Consider the following 15,900-nt stretch of genomic DNA (forward strand, 5'->3'; position numbering starts at 1 on the left):
AAATGGTTCAGTAATAACGTAAATAAGGGAAAATAACGTAACAAGGTAAAATAATATTAATCATCAAAACAAAACCAAGGAAAAGAATATATTTAATATTTACAATGAATGGAAGTGATAAGGCATGGGACTAGCTCGAAAGTTGCCAACTAGGATATTCATCAAGCTGCAGTGGGTCTACTTCCATAAAGATACCTTGCACTCACCCAAGTTCACTGTCGCGCACGAAGATAAGCATGGGTGTTTTAAATGGTGTGGGCTGTATACTCGCCATCAAATGGAATAAAAGACTAGAAGGGAAAGCAAGAAAGCAATATAGTAATAATAATAATAATAATAATAATAATAATAATAATAACAATAATAACAATAATAATACATTAATAATAATAATAATTAATAGTAATAATAATTAATGATAATAATAATAAATTAATAGTAACAATAATAATGATAATAATAATAATAATTGTTATGATTATTATCATTTTAAAAGATAAAGTAAACTACTACAGGGAGAAGAAGAAAATTAGAAATATTAATCAGAAGACCAGGACGGAAAAAAAGAGAAATAAAGAAAAACAAATAGAAAAAAGAAAGAAGTTTTAAAGGAAAAGAACAGGAGAGAAAGATCATTGAAAAATAAAAGATAGATAAAAGAAAAGACTAGGAGGAAGAGAAAGAAGACCAAATAGGAAATAAAGCAATAGACTAGGAGGAAAAAGAAATGAGACAGAAAATAAAAGACTTGGGAAGAAGAGAAAGCCAGGAAAAAGAAACGAGAAATAAGCAATATACTTAGAGGAAAAGAAAGCCGAAAGAAGAAAACTAAATAAGTAAAGGAAAATACGGGGGGAGAAAGGGAAGAGCAGGGGAGTACAGCCAGCCCCGTGGGAGGAGGGCCCAGAGCAGGGCGAAGGAGCGAGCGAGTCCAGAGGGAATCCGTCCGGCCAGCGGGTCCTTGCGAGGCACGAAGGAGGGCGGAGACTCCAGTCGCTGACAATCATGGCGTCCTGGACGTTGGTGGGGCTCTGGGCTCCCAGTGGAGTGCCTCTGTTCGTGCGGCATACAGGACACGGGAAGCCGGTATGGGACATCATCGGTTTACGTGTTTCTTTTGTACTATTTCCAGGAGGAGTCGCACAACAACAGTGGGGTAGGGAGGGAGACCTGCAACAGGTGTCTGGAGGGACAAGTGCTCGCAGGTGCAGCTGTTCATCTGCGACCTTGAGGGCTTGCCATTGGGGAGGCCTAGGTCTGGAGTGGATTGTTATTGAAAGGCCGACAATTTCCATTGTGTTCTTTAGTGATATTACAGTAGGTGGATAGCTTTCGAGCACGAAGAAATGTAAACATGAAAGACTGTGTAGTTGCATGGATGAAAAAACGGTGCTACGCCCAATCCAGCTAGAAATAGTGATCTTAGAAGTGGTTCAGCAATTAAAAGATTGTAAAACCGTATTATTACAAACGATCATTCCGGACAATATGTAGTACAAGGTAGTGGCAGAGTTGGGTAATAAAACCTACATGAAATGATAGAACAATACAAACCAAAACAAAGTTCTTCTATAGCAATATGTGTGCAAATGTTTACCAAGGGTGGTATACATAAAAGAAAAGATCCCTTAATTTTGGCTAAGTTGCTCATCTAGTTTACATTGCGAGGGTGAATTCTAGACACATATACTACTATGGGGGTCTAGGGGGCGTAGCCCCCTGGCTAGGTCTATATATTATATCTTGGGTCCAGGGGGTGTAGCCCCCTAGCAAGGCATATATATATATTACCACAGGGGTCCAGGGGGCATAGCCCCCTGTCTTGGCGCATATACTACCACAGGGGTCCAGGAAAATTTATCACGGTGTTAGGTTAGGTTGGATGTTGGGTTAGGATGTTTTCTTTAACAACCACGGGGGTCATGTTTTTCCCCACAATTTCCCTGATATACTTCATGCCCTCCCCTGCTATCGGGATTACCAATTCAAGATTGTTGATGGATATGGTGATCATATCTCCACAACGATTCATTTGCACAAGGAACAATGCCCAGAATCGTTGAAAGCAGTGGATCTCCTGCAGAAAAATATCAAAATTGTTTTGAAAGTAACCTATTACCCACTTCTACATATTGACCAACAAGAGACTTATATTAGGACATGGTAGTTTTTGGTTTCATACAGCTATCCAGCCTTGCAATTATGATTCCATGTTTTGGTAATTTTTAATTTCACACAGTCATTCAAACTTGCAATTAATATTCCTTTTTATCCACACTGTAATATGCGTGAAGCTCTTGTTATTTTCCATCGCAAATAATATCAATTAAAGTATTGGTGATGTTTATAAAGTGACTGTACCCTTTTGAGATTTAAGTCCTTATTTCTCCAGCCATTCCTGGGAAATCCACAAACATTGCCATATGAATCAAAAATCTTCCAAACCATGGGGATTCACCCCCCAAGACCCCCACGCAATTGTTGTGGACCTGCTATGCCCACGCCATTTGTTACAACCTATTTTCATCTCTTTTGAAGTTATTTTTTGCCTCCACAGATTATTTCATATATCACTGAGTGTCGTTTTCTTTTATTATTATAGTGCTATTACATTTTCCTGTAAATGTATACTAAAGTATAACATGTTGCACAACTTTCTTATTATCATCTTGCAAAGGTAGTATTATATATGAAGAGTGGCTTCATTTCGGTCATTCTGTCTATTACTCGCAAATTTTACCTTGTACTACATGGCTATGGAAAACTGATATTATACGGTCATTTCAATTAACCTTATTGTAATATGCGTGATTCTTGTTATTTTCCATTCCAAATGATATTAAAGAAAGTATTAGTAATTGTTTATGAAGACCTCACTCCTCTGAGATGAAGGCCTCAGTACTCCGGCCACTTCTGGGAAATCCACAAATGTCGCTGTGTAGACCAAAAACAATCCTAAAAATTGAAGTGAAATTGAAACTATACTGGGGATATCACGGTGATGTTAGCTGCAGATGCTGCTGGTGAGCAAAACATCAGTCAACACTTAGGTATTTATTTAGTGATGTCTTTAGCATAGTTTGAGTTTCATTTTTTTGACACATTTTATTCAGCATTTCAAATCTTGGTATTTGTTACCAAGAGCGATGCACCCTCCTGAGACGAAGTCCCAAATCAGGGATAACATCTGTACCCAAAATCCAAACCTAACCTTTCCTACCTTCTATTTAATCCCTAGACAGGAAGGCAAACCCCCCTGTACCTCCCTTTATTAACACTTTATGCCAACTTACAGAAAACGTCACATTAAGAACTGGGGCTGTGCGAGGGTGTTGTGGACTTAGTCTCTGAGTGGTGACACGCAGAGGATATTTTTGTAATTTCCTGGTATATATGAAGCCGTTGCAGATATACCTGTATTGTTTCTTACTCTATTTGTTATGCTCTATAAGATGGCACTGTCCATTTCCTTCTATCTCCATGCATCGCTTTCGGTAACGTTAACTCAAATCTTTATCACCAGCTCACTATCCATACAGTATTTTGTTTATAAACAAGATTGCATATGCTCTCACACTTGATGGCAATATAATTTTATTCCCATTTAGACTTGGAATGAATGAGATCATTTATCTCCATTATGCTTGATTTTCTTTTTTAGCATCATTTTCTGGATCCTGAAAATCAGGGAAACTGAAAGATAATTATTTACAAAGTCCCTACTACTTGCGCCAACAACCTTGGGGGCACTCCTGAAAATCACTACGTAAACCAAAAACCTTCCTAACCTAGGCTTTGCCGCTGGACCTATTCTCTATATGTCCTGCTCCATCCCTGAATTCCAACCTAATTGCTGTTGTCTTGGTCTCTAACTGGCATTTGTTGCAACCTATTTTCCTCATCTCTAATGTTTTTTTTTTGCCTTCTTATATTTTTTCCATGTATCAGTAAGTGCAGTTTTTTCCTTTTTACACAGTTTTTAAGCATTTTTTCCTTTATTTATATATATATATATATGTGTATATATGTATATATATATATATATATATATATATATATATATATATATATATATATATATATGCATATGTATATGTATGTATGTTAACCAAAGCATTCTTCACATTCAGTCCATTATTAAGAGTACACAGAAGATGCAAGCATTGATAATATTGATATACAGTACAAACACATATATCATATATATACACATATATTTAAAGTTGAGTTTCAAAAAGCCATATACCAGTTGTCAACTACTTACTATAATATAGAAAGGGAAATTAAAAAATACAACTGTCTTGTCCTTTGGAATAAGCACTGAGGAAAACATAGGGTTTTATTTACAATTAAGAGGGAAGGAATCTTGTCAGCTTAATAATAATATTGTTTAACTCTTTCAGCCTCCATATGCTTTGATTGGTTCTCTAAACGGTGTACACGTTTTTGGTGAATCTCATGGAGTTACCCTGTGTACAACAAGGACTCAGAATGCCTCACTTACTTGGAAAACATATCATGATAGGTAAGAAAATTAGTGAAAAATAGTATAGCATGCTGCTAATGAGACTAAGGAGTCAGTAAACTAAGTAGTGTTTAACCAGTTTACTAAATGAACTTCTAATAGTGAAATACTTTCAAAGACTTCAAATCCTTGCTCTTGGTTGACACATACCAATTTTAAATTTCTTTGATAATGTTTAATGATGATGTCTAATGAAACTCTCCTTTCACTACAGTATTAGACTGGTTTTGGTTAGAGGGAGTGAAACAACTGGAGATAGCAGTGACAGTAGCCTCCTGGACCTCATGTTTGCATCCTTAGTCTTGCTCCTTGGACTTGATACTGTGACCTCATCAACTAATATTGAGAGATTAAAACGAGATATCAGAGTAAGTTGTATTTGGGCATTTTAGCATTATCTATACCGAGAGTAGATATTTATTTAGTTCAGTATGTATTAATGGATTGTTTTTTTTTTTTTTTTTTTTTTTTTTTTATCAACAGTATTACTAAATTATACATGGTCAATTTATTGCTCAATGGTAAGTTATCAAATAATATATTTTCATATTTCCCTTAGCCTTGCTTCCCATTGCTGGATGAGCTTCTCTTCCGTGCAGTTGGAGGGGAAAACCATCAGGGCTTCTCTCATCTTACTGGATGTGCTGAGTGTGTTATACCTCCAGAACACCATGCACTACAGGTCAGCATTCTTTAGTTTTGAGGGAAATATATATGTGTTCTTTATTATTATCATTATTACATGTAGTCTTTTCAGTCCTTTAGTTGGCTGACTTTGTATATCCCTTCCTTGTGATTGGGGTATGTCTGTAAATACATATACACACTTTTTCTATGAATAGAGTTATGTGACTATATATATAATTGTCCTTTTTTATGAATATTACTACAGTGAATAATTGATTATTTTCAGAATGAAATTGAGAAGTTTGCTGAAAGTGCAGATTCAACATATGCTTGTGTAATGATGGAAGGGCAAGTTGTCAGTGGAACACGAAACTTCTGGACTCTCTCCCACACTGAGCTGGTTCTATTGCCTCTCTTGGTGACTTCAAACACATTCACTGTAGCTCGAGATCTTCCCATTTATCTTCCAAACAAGAGTCCAAATGTAAGTCTTTTATATGATGTTATCCCAATGCTGCCAGGGATACCATGTCCATTGTGAGTTTAGTTTTTTTAATCTTGTTTATTCAATACATGGCTCCTTAGTCATCAAAGAATTGATCACAAGCACTACCTAACATACCTGTTTACTGTTTTCTATGATTTTTTCCCTCCAATTACTATCGTGAATAAATTTGGTAATCATAAAATCAATTACAATAATACTAGCATTAACCCAATGCCGCCGGGGAAAAAATTGGAAAATTCTGTGCCTATTTTCTGTATTTTTTGTGAAATGTCTGCCCATAGATGGCCTAGCTAGTGCTTAGCCACAAAGGAGTCAATTAGTAGACCTTGTTACTGTACCTGATTTGAATTGGCGGGAAAAACGTATTTTTTACTAGTGCTATGAATATTGATGGTGTTATTTTTATTATAAGCATTATAATTATTATAAAGTTTTTTAACATTAGTAGCAGCAAAATAGGATAACGTAAAATATTTCATATATCAAAGAAAAGGGTGAATGGGTGAGACAAGCAGTACTTGTAACTGGCTCATTGGTGACTTAGTACAAGTGTAGCCATCTATGTGAAAAAACAATCAAACAAGTACCTGTCGGCAAGGGGTTAAAAAGATTTTTAAAAATTAATTAATTAAAATAATCAAGGAAGGGTGAGGTAACGCAGGCCTACTAACCAACTCCTTGGTCACTGAGCACTTATGGAATCATCTGTGTGTAAAGATATGTCACAGAACATAACTAAAGTGGACATTACATGTTCCCTGTGACATTGTGTTAAATGTAACAGGTACTGGCATATCAGGTGACATTCAAATCCTCAAATAAATGTAATATATTCTATGTGTTCTGTACTGGATTTTCACTGATTTAGTTGTAAAATTTTGAAAAAGTTATCAATTTTATGTTAAATCTAGCCATACAATCAGCTAGTAGTAGTTAATTTCTTGATTATGTACTGTATGTACTGTATTATGTAGTAGTAGGTGGTCTTCTCTGTAGACTGTGAAATGATTTAAACTAATCAAAATAGTTGTAGGTTAGTTGATCACAGCCTCAATGGAGATTATTTTTTAATCATGAAAATTGATTAACTGTTTTTCCCTTGTCATGTAATAATTTTTTGCCCTACTTCTGTTAGAATTTGTAGTTTTCTCTGATGGAACTCCTGAAGACTAATCCTCAGCCCGTTTAGCCTCTCAGCCAGATAACCTTCTAACATATAACATAACATCATGCATTTAGATGTGTATATAAGATATAATGAGTAAAACAAAATGATATGATTAGATTAGCCATGAATGGACAGGAGGGGTTCTATGGGAAAGGAGCAGGGATGTAGTGAGTGGTGGCTGGATTTCATGACTAACCTTTGTAGTCATGGAATCTCATGAAAGCTAAGGACATCCTTCCCCAGAAATATTCCTTTTATGCATTTTGTATATGAAATATTCACAGTATAATTAAATTCACAAGTAAAAAAAAAAAAACAAAAAAAACACCTGAAACCCATCCATGGACCGCAAGTAAAGGAGAATATGGTGGGAGGAGAATAGGGGACCCAGACTGTAGTGTTGCAGTTTGATGAAAGATGCCTAATATTATGTTAGATATTAGATTATACTCAATGCGTCCCCTTTACCCCAAAATTTTAGGCTGGCACCCATTTTTAAAAGCTAATACTGGAACAAGGTGACTTAGTTTTATTGAGCTTTTTTTCTTAGAGACACATTTACCCCTGTTTATTCTCCTGAAAGTTTTTGCTTCAGAGTAATAATTATCCTGCACATACCTTGTTCTCATCCCATGCGACCACAGATTATAAGTACCAGTGTACCAGTTGGTTTTACCTTGCAGAAGCAGACCAGGGAGGGTTATTGTGGTGTATATATATATTTTTTTTTTCTTTCTTTCTTTCTATCTTTCTTTCTTTCTTTCTTTCTTTCTTTCTTTCTTTCTTTCTTTCTTTCTTTCTCTCTTTCTCTCTTTCTTTCTTTCTTTCTTTCTTTCTTTCTTTCTTTCTTTCTTTCTTTCTTTTCTTTCTTTTCTTTTTTTTCTTTCTTGTCTTTCTTTTCTTTCTTTTCTTTCTTTCTTTCCTTTCTTTCCTTTCTTTTCTTGCTTTCTTGCTTTCTTTCCTTTCTTTTCTTTCTTTCTTTCTTTCCTTTCTTTCTTTCCTTTCTTTCTTTCCTTTCTTTCTTTCCTTTCTTTCTTTCTTTGTTTGTCTTTCTTGTGTTTGTCTTTCTTGTCTGTTCTGGTTCTTGGATGCCATGGTGATGAAAGGTTGCAATGTCAACTTACTTGACATCTCCAATTATACAGTCATATCTGATTGATATAACCTTATCACTGGACCCTCAAATATCTTGAGATATTGCATTAGCTTTAAGACTAACTTTTCATCTTTAGCTATACATTATACCTGAGTCCTGTGATTGAACCTAGTAGGAGAGCTATCAAAAGTTGAATTACTGGTTTCAGCTTTGAGGTTCCACTGTGCAGTATGTAACTGATGTATTATCAGAGTGAAATGTGCAGTTTCTGATATGTAAAATCAAGCTTTTGAAATATCAAAGACCAAAATTTGCCTTGTTAAAGCTTGAAAGCCTAATTGCATTGAGGGAAGGAGCAGGGGGTTGAGGAATTTTTCCATATTCTGCTATTGGACATTGCACATGAGGAGTTTAACATGAAATTTAAAAGATTTCTTTGAACATTTCCACAGGTACCCTTCCGGATGCTAGTAGTTCAACTCACAAGTCATGTGTCAGTGGTGACACTTTGTGGACCAACTCCATCCTTAGCAGATATGATCAGGTCTGCCACCTCTTTTTGGGCCCCTTTTTATCAGGTGTTAGAAGCCCTTAGTAGTCTCCTGCCTTGGAACATTGCCCCAGCTCTACTGACACAGCTTGATAATTCTGTCATCGGGTAAGATTTTTTGTTATATTTTTTTCTTGCCATGTTTAGTGTCAATTCAGTTCAGTTATCTCCAAATACAGATTTTTTCACACCCTGTTGTTTGTAAAAGAAAACGCTTACATTATTTTTAAGACAAATACAGATCATACTGGAGTATATATTACAACAGTGCAGGAAGCAGAGTGACTTTATTCTGTACTTTCACATATAGTTTCCATATGATTATTTTCAATGAACAGTTGATATCCATTTGACAAGAAAAAGCTGTAATTATTGGGAACTTCAACAGAGACTAAATTATTAGGTTGACTTCTTGTTGAATGTCTTTTGTGGTATTTTGCTGAAATAAACACCACTTCATACAAAAGTGATCATATATTTTGTATTTTTCATTCAAATTGCTCCTTATTGTAAGAAAATACTTTCTTATGATGAACAAATACATTATTTATACATAAAGATGGTATCTTGTGCTTGTATATGAATAAAAGTCCATGTTTTTAGTTAACAATATACCTTTCCATATTGTTTAATTAGAAGTTATGGAGTGTATGCCATAGACCATACATATCTGTGATTTTCAGAACATTTTCAAGATTGGTGTGTGTCTTACTTTTTATAAATTTCTAATAAGTTTTAAAACAGAAAAAAGCAAATGGCCTGTGAAATCAAATTAGAGCACAGACAAAAGACAGAGATTGAACTGTACCACTGTGTACCTATGTTTTTATCTTAGTTTTTTATTTATTTATTTATTTATTTTTTTTTTTCAGACTCCTTTTGGTAAATTATGATCACAAGCGGTGTGTTGGTTGCTTGCATCTTAGCGAAGATTCAAGATCACGGTCACTATGTGTTAATAAGAAGAGTGCAGCCTTGCAGTCTGTTTATCGCAGTATAATAGGACCATTACTGCAACCACCAGCTATGCCACCAGAAGATTTCCCAACTGGGGTAAGTGGATTGGTTCATAATTTGATGTTTATATAATTGCTCTATTTTGATTTTTCTTGGAAATGAAATTGCTTTTGTTAAATCTGTTTATGTATTTAAAGAAACAGTTGCATATCCAGTAGTCATCTGGTATTCCATAAAACCTGTTGAGGAGTAAGTTCAGGTCTCTCTCTCTCTCTCTCTCTCTCTCTCTCTCTCTCTCTCTCTCTCTCTCTCTCTCTCTCTCTCTCTCTCTCTCTCTCTCTCTCTCTCTCTCTCTCTCTCTCTCTCTCTCTCTCCCTCCCCCCTCCCTCTCTCTCTCTCCCCCCTCCCTCTCTCTCTCTCCCTCTCTCCCTCTCTCCCTCTCTCCCTCTCTCCCTCTCTCCCTCTCTCCCTCTCTCCCTCTCTCCCTCTCTCCCTCTCTCCCTCTCCCTCTCTTCCTCTCTCCCTCTCCCTCTCCCTCTCTCCCTCTCTCCCTCTCCCCCTCTCCCTCTTCCTCTCTCCCTCTCCCCCTCTCCCTCTTCCTCTCTTCCTCTCTCCCTCTCCCTCTTCCTCTCTCCCTCTCTCCCTCTCCCTCTCCCTCTCTCCCTCTCCCTCTCCCTCTCCCTCTTCCTCTCTCCCTCTCTCCCTCTCTCCCTCTCTCCCTCTCTCTCTCCCTCCCTCTCTCCCTCCCTCTCTCCCTCTCTCCCTCTCTCTCTCCCTCTCTCCCTCTCTCTCTCCCTCCCTCCCTCCCTCTCTCTCTCCCTCCCTCCCTCCCTCCCTCCCTCTCTCTCTCCCTCCCTCCCTCCCTCCCTCTCTCTCTCTCTCCCTCCCTCCCTCCCTTCCCCCCTCCCTCCCTCCCTCCCTTCCCCCCTCCCTCCCTCCTTCCCTTCCCCCCTCCCTCCCTTCCCCCCTCCCTTCCCCCCTCCCCCCCTCCCCCCCTATGAAAGGTGGATTACCTGTATGTTTTGACAGTATGGAAATCAAGAAAAGTAGATCCCCTAGGGGGGGGGGGATGTCACAGAAGGTCTTGATAATTCTGTTGGAGATTAGAAAGCAAGCCTGAAAATTGTTCCAGCCATTATGCCAAATTTGAAATAACAGCTTCTGAGACTGTTAGGAAGCGGCACAGTGCTTTAGTCAAAGCAGCATTGCATTCAGACTGGAAAAATGAACAAAATTTTATTCTTCTTTATTTTGATAAACAGGTAAATAAATAAAGTGTTTGCCTTGAAAAAAAAACAAACATTCTTTTTATTTTGCATTCTCTTCTTTTTCTTTTATTTTTCAGCAGCTTTATAGTGTAAATGAGTGAGATGATTGTGTCCTAGATGTTCAAGTTGGTGTCATGACTACTATTCCCAGGATGCAGCTACTATACACATTATGTAACTTGATTTGGTAGAATAATTTACATTCAGAAAATTAGAATATTCCTGCAGAAAACTCTTGAGAGGCAAACTCTGGAAATTAGCCATTTAAACACTAAAGAGTTTGCATTTTTTAACCCAGTACTACAATTTACATATTCACGGTAGTTTTATTTGTGAATTGTTTTTAACATAAATGGTTCTGCAGATGCTCAGAAATGAAAGAATCAGTTTATTCTTATGTGACCTCACCTGTTTTCCCTTTCCTCATTTCCCCCCCCAAAAAAAATTATATTAATATTGATAGTTATTATTGTTGTTAGCATTATAACTCTTATAATATTAACAATACTAATAGCAATAAAAAAAATCTACTTATTCAAAAATGAAGGACAGGTAAATAGGTAGTAATTGACTCCTTGGTGGCAAAGCACTTGTGGAGCCATCTATGTGTAGGCACAATAAATGAACTAAAATCACTGTGGACATGGCCTGTAAGTACAAGGCATCCACAGTGGCAATGGGTTAATCATTGTGGTGGACTGTCAATAGGGACTGCTTTGTGAGAGGAAGGTTAAAATAAAGCTATATTATAAATTTGTGATACTGAATGATTTCCAATGTAGTTATGCTTTATGTATATTAAAAATGCCTTGTTTGTTATCAGTATGAATGCAAGGGCCAACTGTACCCTTTGTTACATCAGTTCATAAAGGCACAAAATTCTAATACTTTTGTATTTGGGTTTCAGCTCCACCCAGACCACCTGCCTTTGGAGTCCTATGTTTCCACAGACAGTTATAAGGTTTATGTGCTCCAGTCATCTCCATTTCACCTTCTTGTCTTATTTCCACCAGCCCTTCCAATCCATATAGCCAGGTAAGACATTTCTTTTCATATTTTGTCAGTTAAACCTGTATTGTCCATTGCAGGCCTGAGGGAATAGTAGAACCTTCACAGAAAAGTATATTTTTGATAAAGGCAAGTCTCAAGGATATTTGTTTTCCTTTTCAGAAATAGTAATAAAAGCAGCACTTAACAACAAAATAAGCGTTATATTTGTAACAGTAGAGAAGTTAATAAATTCTTTAATCCCTTCAATCTTGATGACTTGACCATCTGTCATGAAAAAATTTGGCTCAAGGAGCAAGTGACGTGAACATGCCACAGGGGTGATGGGAAAGACTCGCCATGAGTGCACATACATACAAGCATTTAAAACCAGTCCTAATTTAATTTTGATTATACCTCCACATATCTTAAGATTATGACCATGTATCACATAATCGTGATTGTTGCATTAGAATATTTTCATATAAAAAAATAATACAATTTTTTTTCCAGACAAGTGAGCAAGAGGACATTGGCAGTTTTTACAAAAGGGAAAACTCCTAGACTCTAGCTGTTTAATTTGCTGTGTATATATATTTAGTACAAATTTATGTTCGTGTATATATTGTAAATATTGTTTACACATTATTTCTTCATGTATAAATCATGTTATTGTAACATTGTTAAGATTAATTTTGTACAAAATATTTGAGAAGTGTTACTAGAGCCAAATTTTTTAAAGATTGAGAGGCATTATTTTTTATATTGTAATCCACTGGTATATGACAATTTATCAGTATGCACTTGAAAAATAAATAATTAATTTAATTACAAACAATCCATCTTTCTGTGTAACCACAAATTTAGTAAAGAATACAATACATATGAGAAGAATTTGAGTGGTCAAAGAAGGGAATAGCTGAAGTATTGTGTATGTATATGTTTATTATATAAAGGTACTTAATTTATTTTGTACTACAGCTGATCAAAGCCATTCTAGATCAGCTGTAGTTCATAGATCAGAAACTGGTCAGTAATAATTCATTATGACAAAATTGATTTATCTAAAGTTCAATTGGCACTGTGGTTTTGTTAATGTGCTCACAGATCACTTCACAAGCACTTAGTCACCAAAGAGTCAATTACTAGGCCTGTCCGACCTTACCTTTTTTATCTCATTACTTTAATTTATATGAAAAAATCTGTCACTTATAATTGTATTATCATTATAATCAAATAATGATAATGATAATATTACTAGTCATAATACTGTTAATCTACAAAAAAAAACTTTTATTCCCAATAACTCAAGGAATAAGATAAAAAAGTTTTTAGCCAGATAGGGTAATTAAGGTACTCCTTGATGATTATTTTCTGCCCCATCTCAGGAAAGAGAAAAACTAGGAACTCACTCGGATTTCAATAAAAGACAGTAAAGGTATTGTTGAGGGCAGCAAATTCCAGAATAAAGCATTTGCAAGTTGCATGAGTGAAGTTTCAGCTGATTTGAATAAAACAAATCTGACAAATTGGGAGTCTTCCAGAGTCTAGGGTGAGATGCTAATTTTTAAATTTCCTGAGACTGGATGCACTATAAGTGCTTGCAAAGGTATCTATGTGTAAGCCTTCAGGCTAGTACAGTGGCAACATGTCGGCCTCTCATCTGAGGGGTTGGCGGTTAGCACCCCACCCAGGTGCAAGAAGTTGCAGTTGTCGCCTGGAGGTTACTGCTGTGGCTGGGCACCACGGCAGCTAAGGACTAAGCTCAGCTAAGTCAGCACCAGCTGACACATGTTAGCAAGTCAGTATTAGTCGACACAGGCAGAGCTCCCCTCATGGGCATAGCCCAGGCGAGGCTCAGCTTCACATATCAGAATTATACTTATCCTTGTGTAAATAAAATAGCAAAATAAAACCACAGTTGACAGTGCACATGCACACTCAGCATCAATGGATTAAAGATTAACCCCTTACCAGTCACGCCTATAAGCGTATCCCGTGTGGACCCGTGCAGACAGGTACGTGTATTCCTGTGATATATTTCTAACCCGTCCCTCCAGGGACACCTATGCACAGGATTGCTATATGGCTGTATGAATGACTGTTTTTGAGGTAGGTTGTATGTATACAGGTGTTTATATAAGTAATTATGTTTGTGAAACTGTATGTGTACATATATAGATGCGTTGTATCTGTTTTTCATCGTGTTTGTTTGTCGGCTTGTGTTTTTGTGCGTATCTGTGGATATCTGTGCACGCAACTCTGTTTGTGTGTGCGTGAATGTGTAAGTCGGTAACTGTACGTAAGGAAGTGTGTGTGTGTGAATTGCATAAAAGTTTATGCATGATTTTCATTGCATATTTGTTTTGTCTACTGTGTGTTTGTGTGTTTCTCGGTTGTTTGTGATGGGAAATCTGTGTGTGTGTGTGTGTGTGTGTGTGTGTGTGTGTGTGTGTGTGTGTGTGTGTGTGTGTGTGTGTGTGTGTGTGTGTGTGTGCGCACTATATAAACATTTTCGCATGTTTTTCGTTGTTTGTTTGACAGATGTGCTTGCGATGAAAGAGAGAGAGAGATAGATATGAAAGAGAGAGAGAGATAGAGATGAAAGAGAGAGAGAGAGAGAGAGATGAAAGAGAGAGAGAGAGAGATGAAAGAGAGAGAGAGAAAGAGAGATGAAAGAGAGAGAGAGAGAGAGATGAAAGAGAGAGAGAGAGAGAGAGAGAGAGAGAGAGAGAGATGAAAGAGAGAGAGAGAGAGAGATGAAAGAGAGAGAGAGAGAGATGAAAGAGAGAGAGAGAGATGAAAGAGAGAGAGAGATGAAAGAGAGAAAGAGAGAGAGATGAAAGAGAGAAAGAGAGAGAGAGATGAAAGAGAGAGAGAGAGACAGATGAAAGAGAGAGAGAGACAGATGAAAGAGAGAGAGAGAGAGAGAGAGAGAGAGAGATGAAAGAGAGAGAGAGAGAGAGAGATGAAAGAGAGAGAGAGAGAGAGAGATAGAGATGAAAGAGAGAGAGAGATAGAGATGAAAGAGAGAGAAAGAGAGAGAGAGAGATGAAAGAGAGAGAGAGAGAGAGAGATAGAGATGAAAGAGAGAGAGATAGAGATGAAAGAGAGAGAGAGAGAGAGAGAGAGAGATGAAAGAGAGAGAGAGAGAGATGAAAGAGAGAAAGAGAGAGAGAGAGAGAGAGAGATAGAGATGAAAGAGAGAGAGAGATAGAGATGAAAGAGAGAGAGAGAGAGAGAGAGAGAGATGAAAGAGAGAGAGATAGAGATGAAAGAGAGAGAGAGAGAGAGAGAGAGAGATAGAGATGAAAGAGAGAGAGAGAGAGAGAGAGAGAGAGAGAGAGAGAGAGAGAGAGAGAGAGAGAGAGAGAGAGAGAGAGAGAGAGAAGAGAGAGAGAGAGAGAGAGAGAGATGAAAGAGAGAAAGAGAGAGAGAGAGAGAGATGAAAGAGAGAAAGAGAGAGAGAGAGAGAGAGAGAGAGAGAGATGAAAGAGAGAAAGAGAGAGAGAGATGAAAGAGAGAAAGAGAGAGAGAGAGAGAGAGATGAAAGAGAGAAAGAGAGAGAGATGAAAGAGAGAAAGAGAGAGAGATGAAAGATAGAAAGAGAGAGAGAGAGAGAGAAGAAAGAGAGAAAGAGAGAGAGAGAGAGATGAAAGAGAGAAAGAGAGAGAGATGAAAGAGAGAAAGAGAGAGAGATGAAAGAGAGAAAGAGAGAGAGATGAAAGAGAGAGAGAGAGAGAGAGAGAGAGAGAGAGAGAGAGAGAGAGAGAGAGAGAGAGAGAGATGAAGAGAGAGAGAGAGAGAGATGAAAGAGAGAGAGAGAGAGATGAAAGAGAGAGAGAGAGAGAGAGATGAAAGAGAGAGAGAGAGAGAGAGAGATGAAAGAGAGAGAGAGAGAGAGAGAGAGAGAGAGAGAGAGAGAGAGAGAGAGAGAGAGAGAGAGAGAGAGAGAGAGAGAGAGAGAGAGAGAGAGATGAAAGAGAGAGAGAGAGAGAGATAGAGATGAAAGAGAGAGAGAGAGAGATGAAAGAGAGAGAGAGAGAGAGAGAGAGATAGAGATGAAAGAGAGAGAGAGATAGAGATGAAAGAGAGAGAGAGAGAGAGAGAGAGATGAAAGAGAGAGAGAGAGAGATGAAAGAGAGAGAGAGAGAGAGAGAGAGATGAAAGAGAGAGAGAGAGAGATGAAAGAGAGAGAGAGAGAGAGAGAGAGA

General features: G+C 37.4%; 1 protein-coding gene across 2 annotated transcripts; it reads left to right on the forward strand.

Annotated features, from left to right (window-relative positions):
- Nucleotides 1-882: 882 nt before the first annotated feature.
- On the forward strand, nt 883-12,524 carry LOC125046241 (protein fuzzy homolog). Of its 2 annotated transcripts, XM_047644009.1 has the most exons (10): nt 1,201-1,317; nt 2,846-3,023; nt 4,404-4,525; nt 4,740-4,893; nt 5,085-5,207; nt 5,439-5,636; nt 8,377-8,582; nt 9,347-9,527; nt 11,607-11,734; nt 12,200-12,524. In XM_047644009.1, exons 2-10 carry the CDS (start codon nt 3,015-3,017, stop codon nt 12,255-12,257), a joined length of 1,179 nt encoding a protein of 392 aa, XP_047499965.1. In that variant the 5' UTR covers nt 1,201-1,317; nt 2,846-3,014; the 3' UTR covers nt 12,258-12,524. The 2 variants fall into 2 exon arrangements, with proteins under 2 accessions (XP_047499962.1, XP_047499965.1); XM_047644006.1 differs by lacking the exons at nt 1,201-1,317; nt 2,846-3,023 and adding an exon at nt 883-1,086.
- The last annotated feature ends 3,376 nt before the right edge of the window (nt 12,525-15,900 follow it).

Source organism: Penaeus chinensis, chromosome 38 (assembly GCF_019202785.1).
Source record: "Penaeus chinensis breed Huanghai No. 1 chromosome 38, ASM1920278v2, whole genome shotgun sequence".
In the NCBI taxonomy this organism is placed as follows: Eukaryota; Metazoa; Arthropoda; class Malacostraca; order Decapoda; family Penaeidae; genus Penaeus; species Penaeus chinensis.

Excerpts from the sequence above, each read along its gene's own strand:
- LOC125046241 (XM_047644006.1), top strand. The coding sequence starts at position 1,006 with ATGGCGTCCTGGACGTTGGTGGGGCTCTGGGCTCCCAGTGGAGTGCCT. Across the intron at positions 4,526-4,739 it reads TGGAAAACATATCATGATAG|TATTAGACTGGTTTTGGTTA; the intron begins GTAAGAAAATTA and ends CTTTCACTACAG. Across the intron at positions 5,637-8,376 it reads TTCCAAACAAGAGTCCAAAT|GTACCCTTCCGGATGCTAGT; the intron begins GTAAGTCTTTTA and ends ACATTTCCACAG.